Source organism: Brachypodium distachyon, chromosome 1, assembly GCF_000005505.3.
Source record: "Brachypodium distachyon strain Bd21 chromosome 1, Brachypodium_distachyon_v3.0, whole genome shotgun sequence".
NCBI lineage: Eukaryota > Viridiplantae > Streptophyta > Magnoliopsida > Poales > Poaceae > Brachypodium > Brachypodium distachyon.
In genome coordinates this window covers 2151861-2170400 of record NC_016131.3, presented here as the reverse complement: position 1 = coordinate 2170400, position 18540 = coordinate 2151861, and the positions used below count along the sequence as shown (strand labels likewise).

Below are 18540 nucleotides of genomic sequence, written 5' to 3'. Positions count from 1 at the left end.
GGAGGGCTCACAACAGCGGATTGGATTCGGCTGCTCTTTAATGGATTGTTCCCATTTCCAACGGGCCGGGAGCGCGAGCTCGATGGCCCAGTTAAGTTAAGGAAGAAGTGAATTGATCCGCTCGCGCGCTGGGCCGGCACGTCCATTTGGAGGCCCACACGTCATTCGGAGCACGTAATCCATTGCAAACCCCATCCGAAATCCCCAAATCGACGCGACTGTTCATCTTCTCCAAATCCTCAAAATCCTACCGTGATTCTCCTTCCGGAAAAGCCCGCGCGCGGCGCGCCCGGGAGGAGGGGGAGGAGATGCGTGCATCCGCGCAACGGTGGGCGCCACGTATTCGACGTGCTCACCGTCCTCCTACGCGTCGCGTAGCTGCTCTGGCTCCAGGCGACTGCCGCCACACCAGGTTCGTGTCACACACTGACCTATTCGATGTTGGCGATTTCACTTTTCCTACATGTATGATGCCGCGGCTTGGGTCTCCAATTCCTTCGGACGTATAGAGCGATTTCGAACCCCGATCTTCCAGATGTACCGATCGGGATTGGGGTTACCAAGTTAGTTCTACTTCTACAGAATCCGGGCAGCAACTGTAGAAATGTGGGAATTGGGGTTTATAAGCGTGGCACTATCACCATCGCTATAGGTAAAGAAAACATCGTTCGTGGGTAGTACTCTTTCAGAAACATGCTTCACTTTATTTAACATTAGGCATTCAATCTCTCCTCGTAGCTGTCAGATCCTTCTTTTTTGTTGTCTTACACGTAGAGTAGATATTAGTCAACTGATCTCCGGAGGCATTACTCGTTGCTCCGTTAGAAGCAATTGAAATGTTCTTGCCCAACTAAATATTAAAGTGGTTAGTTCTTACTCCCTCCGTTCCTAAATACTTGTCGTGCCCTCCGTTCCTAAATACTTGTCATAGTTTTGACGCAACACGACAAGTATTTAGGAACGGAGGGAATACTAGCCTAAATTCCTAATGAAAGTAGATCATCAGAAATTCAACTTCCACTTCTGAAATTTATTCACCTCAGCAGACTGCAGTACTTGTGATTTTTTTTTCCTTAGAAAACATCACGGTGAAGTCATGATTCCGTGTGCAATTGGGATCAGATCAGGCATGAATGATCTGTTCCAGACTTGCAAATGAATAAGTGAGCTCACAAACAATCTGAGAACCTTAACTTCAAGTTTTACTTCAAGATATTTTTCTTCTTCTTTTGGACAGCGAGATATTAGATATACATTCTTCAGTTTCTCCACTACTTGGGCACAGCATGTGCCAGGGCATAAACATACAGTACACACTACTATATAACAGAATTCAGAATAGAAGGGTCACCTGCTGGTTTACACAGAGTACTCTTGTCGAACTCGAAACACACCGCGCGCCTGTGTCGCCGGCTGCCCCAAGCTAAGCCGCGCATGCATCTCGACAGGAATACTCGAGTCAAGATTACTCATCATCATCGATGCGCCTGTGCTGTCACCATCGGAGGACAGTGATGGCTGCTCTTCCGGTGGCGGCCACACGAATCTTGGCTTCTGAATAGGCACCGTTGGTGGCTGCGCCGACTTGGAAATGACCTGCACCACGTCGGGCATAGTCGGGCGGTCCGATGGGTTTGGGTTGCTGCACGCCAAGCCCAGCAGCAGTAGGCGTTCTGCATCATCGCTGGTGTATAGCTGCTCCTCGCCCTCAGAAGCAGTGCACACGGCATCCACACACTCTGGTAGTCTCCCCTCGCTGTGGAGGCGCCATACCCAGTCGGTGATATGGACGTCATCATCATCCACCAACTGATCATCAGACAGCGCCCGTTTGCCCGTCACGACCTCGAGGATGAGGATCCCGAGAGCGTAGATGTCGGTCTGACGAGTCGCCCTGCCACAAAGTGCATACTCTGGTGCAATGTAGCCCCAGGTGCCACCAATGCCGGTTGCAGAGTTCCTGTCAACAGCGACGGTGCAGGCCAGGCCGAAGTCGCCGAGGCGGGCACGGAAGCTTGAGTCTAGCATGACGTTGCTTGCCTTGATGTCACGGTGGAGCACCATGGGTTCGTACTCATGGTGGACGTAGTGAAGGCCGGTAGCTATGTCCCTGACGATCTCGTAACGGGTGGTCCATCGGAGGGTGGATGCACCAGTGCATCGCTGCCCGCTTCTGCTGCTGCTGCGGCTACCGCCTTTTGGGAAGAGATGTTGGTCTAAGCTGCCATTGGTCATGAACTCGAACACAAGCAGCGGCTCTCCTTTGTTGTATGACCACCCTGAAAATTATTAGTTATGAAAAGTAGTATATTTAATCGAAGGAGTTCCATATTTTTAAGCCTCGAGATCGGCCTGTAACCACATTTATCTCCAACCGTACATAGAACCTAGACTGAGAAATTGCTCTGTAATTTTGCTGGAGTTGCACTAAGAAATTCGAACTCCTTCCCTCTTGATTAAGACGGAATGAATAATCAAGGTGTGCTCACCTACGAGGGGGACGATGTTCTTATGGCGCAGGCGGTTGATGATACTGACTTCAGCAAGGAAGTCATCATAGCGGCGATTCTGCACGTCCCGGGTGAACCTCTTGACGGCCACATCCATTGCTCGGTCCATCTTGGAAGCGGTAGCTGGGAGTGTGCACCTATACACGGTGCCAAATCCACCTCCCCCGAGCTTCATGGTCTCGTGAAAGTTGCTGGTAGCCTTCTTGATATCAGCAAACTCAACCTTTGTGGGCACTCCAGGGAGCCGCTCCATGGACCTGGCCAGCTGCTCCAGGTCCTTGTGCCACCTCCGGTACCTTGAGTTGAAGTAGCACACAAAAGCAGTGGCCATCACAGCGGTGGCGGCTACGGACCCGAGGACCGAAGACAGTACAGTCACCTTCCGTGAGAGGAAGCCTCCTCTATAGTAGGGGTAGTAAGGGAGGTCCTCGACAGTCATGCTCAAGCTGAGGTTTTCAGAGAGAAGCAGATGCGTCGCTGTAGAGAGGAGGCCGAAGCTGATGACCTCAGAGACAACGCTGCTGATATTGAGGTGCACCTCGGCTATGGTGTTATCAGGCTTGGGCTTGCCTTCTACGTCGACATAGACCGACAGTACATGCCCAACACAGTCATAGTCGATCCACACGGAATACTTGGGGCCGGCAGCCACGTCATCGTAGATATCGATATAGACACCCATGATGCCAGCATCGAACAACCTCGCCGTTGTTGTGCGGTTAGCGAGCACATGGCCGATGTTGACGAAGACGGTCCTGCCACCAACGGTGGTGCTTCGGTGTGTCTGGCTGGAAAGGTTGAGTGAGGCGACATCTCTGGCCAGCAGGTGGTTCGCCAAGGAGCCGTTTACCCCGTACCTGTCCTCCTGCAGACCTACTAGGATCTCGACGGGGAGGAGGAGGAAGGCGAGGATGCCATTCCGGAACTGGTACAGCGGCTGATAGACAATGGTGATGCTGAACGACGCCTCGTCGACCCCCGCCCCGTCGGGTTGCCTCCGCCAAAGGTGTACCCGGTGATCCATGGTGGACAACACCGCGGTGTTCTCCGTGTGGGAGCCGGACTTTTTGCGGAGGGAGTTGAGGCTAACCATCCTTACGATCCCTGATTCTTGGTCGACAAGATATAAATCTTTGAATGCAGAGGCGGCGTCTTCCAGGGTGTAGTTGCTCCTCCGGCCCTGGTCGTTGCCGGGGCATCTGCACTGATTCGCCATGGCGAGCGAGAAGGGGCCTATCGACAGGATCAGGAAGAGAATACCGTAGAGACATGGGAATACAAGCTGCTTGAGCTGGTGATTGGCCATTGTTTCCCCCCACATACCTAAGCTAAGCTCTCCCTCTACTTAGTCACCAATTAAGCTTGCTTGCCTGATAGTACTAGTGAGTCGTTGGCTTATTTATGCTACGGTGCACCCGACCCGAGTCCCTGCACTACCTACTTTTTTTTTCTTTTTTTCTTGCAGCAGCAGCAACAACAGGTACGTTTGGGAGGAAATTGGGGGAGCAAGGCGTGAGGTGAGGAAGACGAGTTAAAACTTACTCCTCTGAATCTAAATTCTTGACTCAAATTTGCTCAAATATGGATGTATTTATTCTTAAAAAGCATCTAGATACATGTAATATTTCGATAACAATTTAGGATTGGAGGGAGCAGATTATGGGCGCACAACACGGAAAGAGTGACGTGCCACCAGTATGACATGCTCCCTCCGTTTCATAATTCTTGTCAAAATATTACATGTATCTAGACATTTTTTAAGAATAGACACATCCATTTTTTAGCAAATTTGAGACAAGAATTGTGGAACGGAGGTAGTACTTCGTACGTTCCATACTTCAGTAACGATCGTTGTATGCATCGGTCAATACTCAATAGAATACATCCAGAGGCCAGGGGCTGAGCACAGCCTGGATCGAGTGACAGTCGGAGAAGATTCAGCAGGCTAGATGATGTCGCCAAGACGACTAGCCCGGAATTGAAGCCCGCAGCAGGAGTAATCTCCATGAACCGAGTCGTGGGATGGGCATCTGACGGAGTCGAGGAAGGTGTTAGCGCGTCTTATGGGTGGCACAACCGAATAATAAACTCTTTTCTTAACGACTTGGTAACAAAGGATTTTGTTAAATATTGAAGACGTTGTTTGCAGTCTCTCTCGCAATGTCTCTCTTTTCGCTACTCCAACTCTCCGAGACATGCGTCACTTCGTCAGCGTTTGATTGGCCGGGCAGAGTCTCCGGCCCGCATGCTGGTGTTAGCGTTAACTCAAAACTATATATTCCCGGTGAAGTCCCGGTCTTCAGAATGCAACTGACACTATATTGAACCGAATTATATTCATTAATTAAGCAAGGAGTAAAAATGTAAAGTACTACTGTAGACAAGTGTTCAAAGGTAAACAGCTAATATGACCCAAGGGGAGAAACAATAAGGGAGGTCAGACCATCTACGAGTAGTTGCCTTCAAAGCACTTCCTGTGGACAGCCAAGAGAAGCTGGGAGTGATCGGTGTGACTTGTAACTTGTGAGGGTGTCCAACAAAAAAACACTCTAACGAAGGCATTGCTTCAGAGTATAGCTGGACATGGTGGGGGCGGGCTCGGGCCTCACTTTTCAGTCACAAGTCCAGCCCAAAAACCCGAAATGAACTAAAACGGGTATTTTAGAAAAAAATAGGTATAGAAAGTTATTTATTTATTTCAAAAATAATTATTTTAATGTTTAAAGGGTCTATTTTCGGGATTAGGCTTCAGGTTTGACCGGGTTTGCCCCAGGTATACTACGTTGGATCTGAAATAAACGGTCGGGTTGAGTTGAACCGTATCGTATGGGTCGGTGCTGCGGCCTGACGGACCGGACGCCGGCGGATGGACTGACTAGCCAAGAAGAGCCCTAAAATTTCCCCCCAAATCTCTCAAATCCGTTGCTCTTCTGAGCAAATCGGCTCAAGAATCTCCACGAGACCTCGAGGGAGGGGAGGGATCCGGCCCATCTCGTCGGCGGCGGCGGCTGTGGCGGAGAGTCGGGGAAGATGAATCCCCTGACGCAGGTGAAGCGGACGCAGGTGATAAACCAGAAGGAGGCGGCGCTGGGCCTCAGCGAGGACGCCTCGTGGCACGCCAAGTTCAAGGACTCCGCCTACGTCTTCGTCGGCGGCGTCCCCTACGACCTCACCGAGGGCGACCTCCTCGCCGTCTTCGCGCAGTGAGTAGAGTACATATCCTCCACCTCCACCTAGCTGTTCGCCTGTTTCCAGAGTTACCTTTGTGAACCTCCTCGATTTGGCAGGGGAAAGTCTTGAGCGGTTTCCGGTCTCCTTTTTCAGGTACGGCGAGGTGGTCGATGTGAACCTCGTGCGCGACAAGGCCACCGGCAAATCCAAGGGATTCGCCTTCGTCGCCTATGAAGACCAGAGGAGCACGGTTCTTGCTGTCGGTGAGGGTTCTTTTCTCTTCCTGCTTAGGTGGCTTCTCTGTGTAGTTTCAATTGGTTCCTTGATGAAGTTCTAATGTTGCTCCAAATTTTGACTGAAAGCAATGTTGCTCCAATTGGTCCTTGCATGATAGATAACCTGAATGGAGCTAAAGTTCTTGGGAGGATCATAAGGGTTGACCATGTGGACAAGTACAAGAAGAAGGAGGAGGAGGACGAGGATGAGCTGCAGAAGAAGAGGGAGGAGCGCGGCGTGTGCTATGCTTTCCAGAAAGGCGAGTGCAACCGCGGAGATGCGTGCAGATACTCTCATGATGAGCAGGTAGCTGTCCTGCTTGTGCATCGTCCAACTCGTTATTTGATAGTTGTTGGGAACGCACGCTATCAATCCATAGCTGTCTCGCTGTAATTTGCACGAGAAAAGGTTTTTCACTATACTGGGCAAAGGCCAAAGGATATTACCAGATCTGTTGTCAAGTACAAACTTAGTTTTCACCAGCATTTCACTATATTTCACTGAAACAGCCTGTGGAATATTTTCACCAGCATTTTCTCAAGAGCAGTTATGTTGGAAACTTATACTTGCACAGTAAGGCCTTTACGTTAGTGTGGTCATGATTTGATATGCACTTCGATCAGATGAAACTAATTACCTTCCAAAGCATATGTTGCAGAACTCTGTAGCATATATTTGGACCCGAGGGGCAGGGGGGGGGGAATATAAACCTTAATAGTTGGAAAATATGCTCCATTTGTGTCATTATTGCCTTGAGCTAGATTTGGCTACATGCTATAGATTATTGCTTTGGGACAGTATTACTGTTTTTTTCGCAACAACATACATGCCTGGCAAATGCATAAATCAACCAATCACTAGTATTGGATTAGTTGCGACATTCTATTGTTTCTTGGCTGGAAACCTTTTCCCTTTATACATGGCCTTCTAGTTTATCAATAACCTGGTTCAGTATTGCTAGTGAATAATTCTGATGTTTAAATAATATTCTCAGAGAAATGCAAACACTGGTTGGGGTTCTAAGGAGGATATCAACCCCAAATGGGAGCATGACAGACACCGTGATCCACCAAATAAGGGGGAGTTCCGTGGCGTCTGCTACGCTTTCCAGAAAGGTGAATGCAGTCGTGGAGATTCCTGCAGATTTTCGCATGATGAGCAGGTAGCTGTCCAGGCTCGTGGTATCTGCTATGCTTTCCAGAAAGGCGAGTGCAATCGTGGAGCTTCCTGCAGATTTTCACATGATGAAGAGGTAAGCTATCCTGTATGTGCAATGACGAAGTAGTTATCTGATCATTTTCTAGGATAGCACACAAGAAACATGCTACTTAGCTTGTGCTCATATTCACGAGTGAAGTTTTTCTCCCATAGGAACAAATTATGTTCCTAGATCAGTTATTTACTACAAAGTGAAATTCTTACCATTTCTCTGCAATGTTCCTTTAGGCAATTACTGATATTAACGTGTGCTTGTCACAAACTAGTTAGAAGCCCGTGCGCTGCTACGGAAAAACAAAATACGAGTAAAAACACAACATGTTAATATGAGCACATGAAAACAGAACAAAACAAATGTACACATGAAAAGTTCATTTGCGGGTTGTAAAACCAAAAGGAATTCAAAAATAAATCCTAGCGGAGAAGAACCTTGAGCTCCACGAAGCATATTCTAGAACTTACAATTATGCAGCAAATTAAGGAGCACGGAAGTGTTCTTTGAGAAGATGTACACTTGTTTGACCAGCTCTGAACTTCCAATCTTCAGAAGCCGACCAACGGAAGTGTTGCAATGTACTCCCTCCGATCCTACTAAATTGTTGTCGAAATATTACATGTATCTAGACATTTTTTAAGAATAGATACATTCATATTTGGGCAAACTTGAGACAAGAATTTAGGATTGGAGGAATACTTGATTTTCAGAAGATGCTGTTTGGCTTGGCGCAGATAAACATGATGAATTGATGATCAAGTACACAATTACTCAAAGTTAAAGCAGGTCAAGCATCTAAACTCTGAAGCATATAAACACAAGATGTACCTTTTTTTGCTACAACTCTGAACTTAATTTCCATCTTCAGAAGCAGATCGATTAGCTGTTTGGATTGGCGTCGATGATGATCAAAGACAAAATTACTCAAACTCAAAAGCAGACCAAAAAACTTCAGTCTGAAGCCTAACAAGTAACAACATGAGAGGAATAGTAGTAGAGGAGGCGGGGAGACAATACTTAAGACGTGCATTGCACAACAGCTCTTCCTGACGGAGCTCGTGCTCTGTGGTCAGTGGCAGCCAGGACGCGTCGTTCCCGTGGTCGAGCATTCGAGCTCGGCCTCATCGTTCACACATATTCTAGGCACAGGCGTCTGCGTGTCGGAGCAGGTCGTGCAACAAGGATGCCCAACAGCAGACGAGGCGCTCCTCGATGCCTCGCTCAAGGTGGCTGCATCGCGGGAGCACGGCCCTGACGGCATCCATGGCCGCGTCGCCGCCGTTGGTGCTCACGAATTGGGCATCTTCTTTCCCTCAAAAATATTGGGCATCTTCTGATCGACGGGCGACTGAACGCTCGTAGATGGCGACATCGGAGGCGCAGTAGCCCAACCTCCACCATGGTGGTCGATCTCCCCTTTGATTATGCCGGTCCGGGCCATTTTTTTCCCAAATTGAATCAGGGAAATTATTGTTTACCACCCTGTGAATCGATTTTGCCTTCGGATTTCAAGAAAAGAGCAGAAGATTGGGGTTGGAGACGATGTGAAGCTTCCTGAGGATGGGGTCGGCAGAGGAGGAAGAAGAGGGAGGGGGCAAGAGGGTAGAGGGAGGGAATCCGCCGCCGAGTCATGTCTCCGCCGCGCTTGCCACAGCCCATCGGTTCCCAGCCACCGCGAACTCCGCCTCCTGCTGCGGCACCCGCGCCGCTGGTGCCGCTGGTGGGCAGCCGACGGGCCACGGACGGACGGGGACGGGAGGAGGAGAGTGGCTTGGTTTCTCGTGGGGCGTGTTGGCGAGAGAAAGAGGAACGGTGGCGGGGCTCGGTGGCGTGCTGAGCGAGACGCGACGCGAGGTTCGCGGTGAAAGAAAAGGAAAAACGCTTCAGGAGAAAGAATAAAATCCGCGAGGGGGTCAGGCGGTGGACGTACGGTGACGACCGTACCATCACCACCAACTCCAATTTAATATATTGTTATAGATTATAGATTTACAGTAAGGCCTTTTCGTTGTTCTGGTCCTTCACTTGAATGAGCCTCTTACCTTCCGAAGCATATTTCATGAACTCTATAGCAGATATGTCTATTCGGAGTAACATTGCCAGAAGTTTTAACATTTGTTGTTGGAAGCACGAGCTCCATTTCTGTTATTATTGCCTTGCTTTGGCTGTATGCTAGAGATTAATGCTTTGGACTTGATTTATGTTCTTCTTGCAACATGCTGCATTCTTCACTGAATGCAGTAATCATTCACTGATATAGGGTTATAAGTGCTCCTTTTTTATTCTTACTTGGCTGGAAAAAGTTTCCCTTCATATACTTGGTTGTATAGTTCATCAGTAACCTGGTTCGGTAGTTCCAGTAAACAGCAATTCTTGGCTACTAACTTTGTTGTTTATTAATTATATTTACAGAGAAATGCAGATGCTGGTCGGAGTTCTAAGGAGGACAGGAATGCAAGACGGGACCAGGACAGACACCTTGATCCACCAAAGAGCCATAAAAAATTCCCCTCAAGTGCCGCTGACCAAAGTTTCCCTGACAGGACTGAAGAAGAGTCGAGACCAGCGAATAGGGAAGGTCAATCTTCAAGATCAGAGGTGTACAGAGACCGAGATTCTAGGGTGAAACATGGTGATAGAAGCACAAAAGATAGTGACAGGCGGCATGAAAAATCTCCCGAGAGATCCAGAGGCGAGAGACACAGAAGCGATGACAGATATATGCAAGAAAGAGAAGAACGATCTGAGAGCAAGCGGTCAAGGAACGACAGAGATTCTGGTGGCCGTTACGAAAGGAGGGGTGATGAAGAGGCAGAACGGTATGGGAAATCGTGGAGATGAAACTCGGGTTTGTCAGGGCAGCCATTGCCATTGCTGCTCTAGTCTGTTTGATGTTTCTACTTGTACACGATGAACAATTTTGATAACTCCTTTGATTTTTGGTACTAGTAAAAGTCCAGATTACATCTGCTGATTTTTTTCTTTCTGTGGATTTGAACATACTGGTTCACAGAGATGAGTTGTCACATTAATCTGGTAAATTTTGTACCGGTTTGGATAATTTTACCAGTCAGTAGAATTTCGTGGCATCTTCAGCCTGTAATTTTAGCTGAAACCATTTCATTCTGGGATAACATCAAGCACAGTCGCCCATCCCTGCGTTCTGACATAAAAAATGCGAAAGACAGGACGAGTTTTCTAAGTACTGCAGAATTAGTCCCCGGTGCAATTTGTGGCGACTGCAACTAGCAAGATAAAAGCGTTGTAACCTGACGTGAACTTTTCCTGCACGCCGCCAAAGCCTGAGGCGGGTGGTGCGCTGGCAGCCTCTACCTGCGTAAAGCTCTGTGACAAGAGGAAAAATGTAAATAATCAAACAACAAAATATGGAAGCAAGTTAGTGGCATCGTTTGTTGTTTCCTCAACAACTGACATTTCTCATCCATTCTGCACCTTTCTGTTCTTTTGAGAGTCAAACAAGAGTTTTTCATTGATCCATATCAGAATTAGAGTCTCATTACAAGATGCTTGACGGCAACTATACCCAGGCACACTCCGCAATAGAAGAGGAAGCAAATTTGTGACCTGCTCTATTTGCTTCCTTTTTGACATGACAAATCTCAAAATAATTTCAAGAGCACTAGCTGGATGATTCTTGGATTTCCGTAGGGACATAAACTTCATAAAATATGCGTAACAGCTTGAGATATGCTCCAATTTTTTTCATCAATCTCACTCCATCTCTACAAGCATATGCTTCAGCAGTCGATGCATTCGGAATGAAATCATCCATTCTGCATTTTAATCAACACTCGATTAACCTACAATCTACTGGTACTAAGATATCTCTTCACTAAACCAAAGCATCATTCTCCTGGATTCCAGATGAAACAAATTAGGCACCTTAACCAGTTAAAAAGTCCTATTTTCTGTACATTTTATTGAGTGAACTTATTCCAGTTGCTACAATTGTTTATTTGGTGCAGCAATGAACCCACAGCAAATAGGATTGGAAGGTTTCTGCCGAACTTGGAGAAGAAAAAAAAAGAGGCAAATCTGTCCTAGACGTCTAGGAAAATCTAGACTGACACTGACTGCTCATCCAGGAATGTGGATTCAGCGAGATCAATGGCGCGAGCAAGGCCGGCTGCCTTGTTTAGGCACTCCTGGTGCTCGTCGTCTGGCTTGCTGTCGGCCACGATCCCTGCTCCGGCCTGGAGGTGTGCCACCCACTCCTGGCGCGCGCTACTGTCAGCGTACGAGTACATTGTGTCGAACCGGGACCCTGTCGGGAAGACTATGGTCCGCAGGGCGAGGGCAATATCCATGTCGCCCCGGAAGGAGATCCCACCGAAGCCACCGCTGTAAGGACCACGCATCTTCCCTTCCATCTCGTCGATCAGCTCCATCGCTCTCACCTGGTGAATTTCCGAAGAAAGCATATGGGAGATTGATGAATAAATTCAATGGATCAGCATGAGTTGAAGTAGGTAAGAATCAGTAGAAAGGCCTGAAGATGTTGCGTGAGTCACACAGCTACTGCAATCTGAATAATGGTTTTTCTGGAACTGAAGAAATTATAATAGATTTATCGCCTGTCTAGACAGCCTGGTGGTTATGAACTTACCTTGGGAGCACCACTGACTGTTCCAACAGGCAATGCAGCTCGCAGGGCATCCCAACATGTAAGATCATCGCGCAGCTCCCCAGTAACCTACACAAGTGCATAGATAGAACCCCCAACTCGTGAGAATTGATAACACGATTGAGCACATGATGCTACTCCAAAATAACGAATTGGTAACACGATTCAGTAATTGATATGGTTATAAGATAGCTGATTAGCATAACTTCAGCATCATTAGATCTACTTACTCCAAAACAACTACAGACAATCAGCCACCAGTTATTGCTTAAATTATTGTATAAATGAAGCAGGATGACTTACGGTTGAGCTAATGTGCATGACATGTGAATATCGCTCAACATTCATCAGTTTCTCCACCTTTACGCTACCTGGTTTGGATACCTGCAAATATGGCAAGGTTGAACACAAGTCAGACTAGACAAAGTCAGAAGTGTAGCAAAGAAGCTAACAGTTTTCATCAAACCAGACTACTTGACATACAGATAAAATTTCACTGCATCTAACCAAGTCAGGACATTATTTATAATGCATCGATTAAACGGGTGACAATAATGTCCAGCCATAATAAATGGCTGTCAGGAGGAATATTGATGGCACATTGGCACCTATCTTTATTTGGCAATTCATCATGCACTGAAAATTGAAATGACAGGAAAAAGGAAAATAAATGGGTAAAAACAGACCTTTCCGACATCATTCCGTCCAAGATCTACCAACATAATATGCTCAGCACACTGCTTTTCGTCACTCAACAGCAGCTGTTCCAAAACCTTGTCTTCTGCTTTCGTTTTCCCTCTCCTAATTGTTCCAGCAAGTGGTCGGTTGACAATTGTCCTCTGGTAATAAAGAAGAATGATCGGCCATGTTGTTCATTTGGCACTAATATATTTTCTAGAAGACTGGATATGCAAAGATCAAAGAGATTTACAACATCTTCCTTGAAGGAAAACAAAATGGTAACTCTAAAATTGTCTATCTTGTAAAGCAAACAGATAACACGCACAATTCGAAAGTTATCATCCAATTTATGCTGCAGTTACATATCTATGCCTCTGCTGTTTTGTAGGTTGGCTTTGCTTTTATTTCGGTTTTGCTTCTGTTTCAGTTTTTGTTATCGCTTTATGTTTGGGTTTTCTTTTCTTGTTCCTGTTTCGGTTTGGTCTGCTGACACCTTGGTGGTTTGTACTTTTGTGGCTTTCTCCAGAGTTCTTTATCTTTCTTTCTAACAGACGTCAAAACGTGCATCTTTTGTATTGGAAGGACGCCACCACTAAAAACCTAGAAAACAAAGAAGAAAGGAAAACAAAAACTAACTAGGAGCGGAACAACATAGGGATGGGATGACTATACTACTATAGTGCATACCTTCTCCAGCGTTCTTACACTGCACAATGACACTGATTTATATGTGTGTTTAAGAAAAAGAATGTTTGCAATGAATTATATAACGAGATACGGAAACAAGCCCATAACTAAAGATTTAGAAGATAAGCCACCTATTTCGGCGTACCTTTTCCACCCGAGTAAGAATCTCAGGACTAGATGCTACAAGAATACACCCTCGTGCCTGCAACAATGTTACAGGAGATATACCTTATTAATTAATATGCCACATAACTGACCATGAAATTTTTACACCTATAATGCATCAACTATTCAAATCACCTGTAGATAGGCCAACAATGTTACAGGAGATATACCTTATTAATTAATATGCAACATAACTGACCATGAAATTTTTACACTTATAATGCATCAAATATTCAAATCACCTGTAGATAGGCCATGTATGGGCTAGGATTGACAATGCGCAATGCGCGATACACCTCAAAGGGGTCCGCGAATGTCCTCCTCTCAAAACGTTGGCTTAGGACTACTTGGAAAATGTCGCCTGCTAGAATGTGCTCTTTCGCTTGCACAACAGCCTTCTTGTAGTCCTCACTTGACATTGATGATTTCTGTAGTGCTGAGCCGAAGTGGCCGACATTAAGTTTAACAGAACCAGCAGAAAGAGTTGGGCTGCATAAATATTTCATGAGCTAGATCAGTAAGAAGCAGATAATTAGGAGTAAGTAAACATCAAATGTAAAAGGAGAGTTCGTCAAACTTTAGAACTCACACATTACGGCTATGCAATCTTGATAATAAAGCTTCCAGCCGATTTTTTCCATCTTCATATGCTTCATCAACTGAGTGATAACAGTCTACCCTCACCCAATGGATAACATGTGTTTTCTGCACCGAATAAAACGCAACATATGAGGGAATGCCTTCAAATAAATGGATCATATAACTCATTTGGCAGGTAAATTTCAGGGGAAAAAGGACTCAAAACAAAGTTTTTAAGAAACAACATAAATTTCATTTTGTTGACTTTCTAAGTGGGTCTTGTAAACTGTAGACCCATTTGCTCATGGTAGGCGGTGGTTAACTCATAAATGGTAAAAAAAATTACATTACCAAAAGGTGAGAACAACTGATGGCATCATTCATACTCAATGAAATCCCATACAAAAAATACACCCTTTACATAGACGAGCAACCTATTGTGATGGATATAAAATTAGAAGTTCTGAGCATGTTTTTTTTTTCTCGAACACGCCGAGCGACTGTCATTTTAGAAGTGCAAGAAGCACAAGTACAGGCAACAAAGCCAAAAAAGGAGCAACGCAGAAAGAGAAAATAAATAGAAAGGAAACAAACGAGGCTATAGAAGTTCTGAGCATGTTTCGAGGAGGCATAACTAGTTTGCAGTCTTGTTACCAATTTTGCTTCAATGCCATAAATACATTAACACACAAGAAAAATTAGACAAATATTTAGCTGCAAAGCACATTGATGTACCACTGTTTACATCATCAAGAATGTGTAACGAGATTCCATAATTATCCATACCTTTTCAACATGATCAAACACGACTACGTCATTGTAGAGGCCTAAATGAATGTCAGGGAGGTTCCTGTCATCCTGTGGCGCCATAGAAAATGGAAGCTTCTTTGTCTCAACATAACGCACTGTATCATATGAGAAGAATCCAACCCATCCTCCTGCAGGTTATTAAATACAATTTACAAACTTCCTAAAAATATAACCTGTACACAATAAATGATAACTACCACCTTTTTAGATGAAACAAGCATCCACAATGGACCTGGTCAACCCAATGTGGCATAAAATAAAAGTGCCACAACATATAATTTGATAGCAAAATGAACCCCATAAATATGTGACAAACAGGAAATCAAAATCACAGCATTGTCAATCCAAACTTCCACAGTGGTACATAAATCTTACTGCATAAGGCAACAAAGGATAATTGCCATCTTCTTTTTACATAACATAAGCATCCAAAATGGATCTGATCAACCCAGGGTGGCGTAAAGTAAAAGGGCCACTACATATATAGTCTTCATGTGCAAGTACTAATACCATAACCATGACCCACTTAAAATAGACCCCCTGTCTTGAGCAGAATATCAAATATACTCGGATATCGAAAGGTACCTCATAAATATATGACTAACAAGACATCAATATCACATCATTTTCAATCCAAACTTCCAGAGTAGTACATAAATCTTACCACAAAAGGCATCAGGGAGGCCTTCAGTAACCTGTGGATTCCACTGTTCCATGATGTCCCTGGGGATCTCCATCGGATCAGCGGCATACTGCTCCTTCTTAGACTTCATCTCATGGTCCATCACCGTCACCTGATTGGCCTTTGCAACGATCTCCATGGCAGGCTGTGCCCCGACCACGCTGTATCTCCCCTGAAAAAACGAATCGACCACATGTAAATCAACATTGGGATAAGACAGAGGCCATAGAAATTCGTCGCAGTCTGTCGCCTAAAAAAAATCAGAAACAAGCGGATAATTGGGCCGTACCACATTGGTGCCTTGGGAGCCCTGCTCGACGGACTCGAAGAGGAAGCTTGGGGCCTCGCGGTCGTCCTCCCTGACGAGGCAGCGGTAGGCGAGCACGGGGGTGAGGTGGTCGGAGAAGATGCATCGCTTGAGCGGAAGCAGGTTGTGCCCCGCCGCCGCCGCGTTCCTGAATGTGGCCTCCTCCTCTCTCACCGCTGCACGCGCGCACGAGAACCCATATTCATTCAATCAATCAGTTGGTTACCCGATCACAAAATAAATGCCGCATATGTTGTTTCCAGTATGGGACGGGGGAGCACAGGCAGATGGGAAAACTCACCGACGGGGTCAAGTTTTTGGAAGGTGGCGGCGGTGGTGGCGCGGCACCCCACGAAGAAGCGCCCGGCGGAGTGTGGCTGCGGCGGGAGCTGCGGAGGAGGGCACGGCGGGGCATTAGCGCGACAGCCGACGGCGGTGATGTGTCCGTGCGTCGGCAGCAGCGAAGGCGACGGCGCGACCCGCCCGCTCGACGGCGGCGAGAGGGGCGCGAGGCGCATTGACAGAGATGCGGGCATAGCAGCTGGGAAATGTAGGCAAGTGAAACGAGGGCCGGACTGTGTCAAACCGAAAACAGAGTGAGAGTGAAGGAGTCGAGGGATGGGCCACCGATTTATATAGACAACAACAATTAGTGCCTAAATAATACTATCCTCTGTTAATTGTCACTTCAGAAAATCTCTCTTAACTAGTCTGTGTTTTTTTTCCTGAGAACCCTCTTGATTAACTTGTGCCTAAATTTTTGTGTCTAATCATGTCTTTCTATCTAGAGAGCTAGCCGTTCGTTTTCACCCAAAAAAATTAGTATATCTACCAAATTAGGGTTTTCTCATGTCAACCTGAGAAGGTTGGTGGACCAATCAAATACAAGTTCGGACGGAGATCTCACGCTTCCTCCTTAGAGCAAGTGCAATGTTGGTCAACAACTTAGAGCAAGTACAATGTTGGTCAACAACTATAGCTAAGAGAGGAAAAGGCACTACTAGCACAACTTCTAACCATTGCATCATTGCCAGCTAAAAAAAGTTTTGATCCACCAGTTCTAGTAGTTAATTCGGTTCCAACTTTCCTTTGACTTTGGTGGGGTCCAAGGAGAGACACAAGAGCCAGCCTTTGGAGGAATTTTTTTGCGGCAGTGGCCTCCTGGTCAACATTTTTGTCAAAAATGACCCCCTTCAAAAACTATTGACAAAACTAGCCCGGCGGAAAGCACAGAAAGTTACACGTGGCTTTTCGCCAATTGCATTGGCGGAATACACTGTAACAGTATGTATACTAAAAAACTCTTCCATGCGCCCTTCCACCAATGCCATTGGAGGAAGGATCTTTTCTCCAATGGCATTGGCGAAAAGGCCACGTGTCGCTTTACGGGCTTTCCGTCAGACCATTTTTGCCATTTTCGTTAGGAAGGGAACTATTTCTGTCAAAAACTTCCGCAAGAAGGCCAGTCGAGCAAAAAATTCCCTTTGGAGGTTAGCGAAATACTTGATACTGCATTTTTTATTCTGGCCAGTGGGTCCACGAAGAGAGTCTAGCGCCAGGTCACGTTGGAGCACCTTTTCGCACCCCGTCGCCTGAAATTTCTCTAACGAAGCCCACATTGGTCTTGCTCTTATCCTCCCATCTACGCTCCCTATACTTTCAACGGTTCAAATCCCCCGAGTTGAGCCCTATCATTTATCTTCTTTTTCTTTCGACTTGCCGAACGGCCTTTGGTCTCCTCCATCCCACGACAGGCATCTAGGGTGTGCGCTCGTCACCGGGCGTCGGCGCGGTGTAGACCCCGCAGGCTCCATCCACTTCTCAAGCAGCTTTGTCATCGCCATCACCGCCAAGGAGAACAGGTAGTCGGCGTTAACGCCGCCTATGCATCGCACCAGGATTTTTAGGTCTGCGTGTGGGGAAACAAAGACATGGCAAGAAGGGAGCATGAGAGAGAAGCCGGTCACGCCCGTACAACCTTAGCAGACATAGGTGTGAGTGCATATTTTATAAACAACATGGCACTCCATGTGCCACAATACCACACAACCGAGATAAAAATCCAAAAACATTTATTCTAAAACGTAATGTAATTATTTTGGGACAAAAAATCATGCCGAGCGATGTGCTCAGAAAAAATTGTCGAGGGACAACCTTGATTGCCAGGCCTAGACCAGAATATTTTAAGAGGTCTAGCATTTGTCTAAGTGGGGACGACGGATTAAAATATAACCCTATCAATAAATTATGTATTATATTTAGAAAAAAAGACTAAGACAAAACAAACTTTGTTATCCCAGGACGTGTGGTGGACGGTAGATACAGTAGACGAATAGCGTTCTTTGCCTAGAGCCTCCGTGTATACTTCCCAACGCGACTCCAGCCATGGCCTTTAGCCCTTTACTCTTAATTCGGAGGAAGCTTCCCGTACGTATACGGCCGATTATAAATGATGTAGCGCTCGCCACACTATTTATCAGGACATGACCAGTATCGGTCAAAACCATGAGCTAAGCAGTAGAGCTAAGATTATTTAGAGCTGACCCTTGCCATTGCACTCTTCTTGCCCATGCCCTTATTCTCCTGCCCGTGCTTGCAAGTTTGCAACGTTTTTCTCTGGCGCTCTGGTCGGAAAAAAAATGGAAACAGAAACGCTCCGCACTTGGTGAACGAAAAGGAAAGGAAAAGGGAAAATTGGGGAAGAGTCAAGGAAAATGCATGCGATGCGTGGGAGGAGGGGAAGAAGCTCTCCGAAGCTTTGCGTCGGTTCGTAGACCTGACCATTTTTTTTAGAGGACGTAATAACCTGACCAA

General features: G+C 46.1%; 3 protein-coding genes and 1 long non-coding RNA gene across 6 annotated transcripts; 2 read left to right on the top strand and 2 right to left on the bottom strand.

Moving 5' to 3' along the window:
- The first annotated feature begins 202 nt into the window (after nucleotides 1–202).
- On the top strand, nucleotides 203–10273 carry LOC100832621 (zinc finger CCCH domain-containing protein 25). 3 transcript variants are annotated; one of them, XM_024458049.1, is made up of 7 exons: nucleotides 203–412; nucleotides 3976–4027; nucleotides 4389–5713; nucleotides 5835–5944; nucleotides 6076–6263; nucleotides 6952–7209; nucleotides 9583–10273. In XM_024458049.1, exons 3-7 carry the CDS (start codon nucleotides 5541–5543, stop codon nucleotides 10009–10011), a joined length of 1158 nt encoding a protein of 385 aa, XP_024313817.1. In that variant the 5' UTR covers nucleotides 203–412; nucleotides 3976–4027; nucleotides 4389–5540; the 3' UTR covers nucleotides 10012–10273. The 3 variants fall into 3 exon arrangements, with proteins under 3 accessions (XP_024313817.1, XP_003563222.1, XP_024313816.1); XM_003563174.4 differs by lacking the exon at nucleotides 3976–4027 and having other exon boundaries at nucleotides 5284–5713; XM_024458048.1 differs by lacking the exon at nucleotides 203–412 and having other exon boundaries at nucleotides 3486–4027; nucleotides 9583–10259.
- On the bottom strand, nucleotides 794–3866 carry LOC100833121 (probable L-type lectin-domain containing receptor kinase S.5). Its single transcript, XM_010229141.3, has 2 exons — nucleotides 2490–3866; nucleotides 794–2279 (listed from the first exon to the last, which is right to left on the bottom strand). Exons 1-2 carry the CDS (start codon nucleotides 3829–3831, stop codon nucleotides 1360–1362), a joined length of 2262 nt encoding a protein of 753 aa, XP_010227443.3. The 5' UTR covers nucleotides 3832–3866; the 3' UTR covers nucleotides 794–1359.
- LOC112270192 lies at nucleotides 7216–9371 on the top strand. The gene is made up of 2 exons (XR_002962575.1): nucleotides 7216–7956; nucleotides 8039–9371. It is a non-coding gene; the product is annotated as an uncharacterized LOC112270192 (long non-coding RNA).
- Nucleotides 10274–11074: 801 nt separating the features above from the next.
- On the bottom strand, nucleotides 11075–16327 carry LOC100832810 (anthranilate synthase alpha subunit 1, chloroplastic). The gene is made up of 11 exons (XM_003559174.4): nucleotides 16028–16327; nucleotides 15709–15902; nucleotides 15402–15591; nucleotides 14714–14865; nucleotides 13938–14053; nucleotides 13591–13837; nucleotides 13329–13385; nucleotides 12502–12654; nucleotides 12119–12199; nucleotides 11798–11884; nucleotides 11075–11588 (listed from the first exon to the last, which is right to left on the bottom strand). The coding sequence occupies exons 1-11, from the start codon at nucleotides 16260–16262 to the stop codon at nucleotides 11250–11252; spliced, it is 1851 nt and encodes a 616-aa protein (XP_003559222.1). The 5' UTR covers nucleotides 16263–16327; the 3' UTR covers nucleotides 11075–11249.
- Between the last annotated feature and the right edge of the window lie 2213 nt (nucleotides 16328–18540).

Excerpts from the sequence above, each read along its gene's own strand:
- LOC100832810 (XM_003559174.4), bottom strand. The coding sequence starts at position 16,262 with ATGCCCGCATCTCTGTCAATGCGCCTCGCGCCCCTCTCGCCGCCGTCG. Across the intron at positions 14,054-14,713 it reads TGTTTGATCATGTTGAAAAG|AAAACACATGTTATCCATTG; the intron begins GTATGGATAATT and ends TATTCGGTGCAG. Across the intron at positions 12,655-13,328 it reads TTCTTACTCGGGTGGAAAAG|AGGACAATTGTCAACCGACC; the intron begins GTACGCCGAAAT and ends CTTTATTACCAG.
- LOC100832621 (XM_003563174.4), top strand. The coding sequence starts at position 5,541 with ATGAATCCCCTGACGCAGGTGAAGCGGACGCAGGTGATAAACCAGAAG. Across the intron at positions 5,714-5,834 it reads CTCCTCGCCGTCTTCGCGCA|GTACGGCGAGGTGGTCGATG; the intron begins GTGAGTAGAGTA and ends CTCCTTTTTCAG. Across the intron at positions 5,945-6,075 it reads GAGCACGGTTCTTGCTGTCG|ATAACCTGAATGGAGCTAAA; the intron begins GTGAGGGTTCTT and ends CTTGCATGATAG.
- LOC100833121 (XM_010229141.3), bottom strand. The coding sequence starts at position 3,831 with ATGTGGGGGGAAACAATGGCCAATCACCAGCTCAAGCAGCTTGTATTC. Across the intron at positions 2,280-2,489 it reads GAACATCGTCCCCCTCGTAG|GGTGGTCATACAACAAAGGA; the intron begins GTGAGCACACCT and ends AATAATTTTCAG.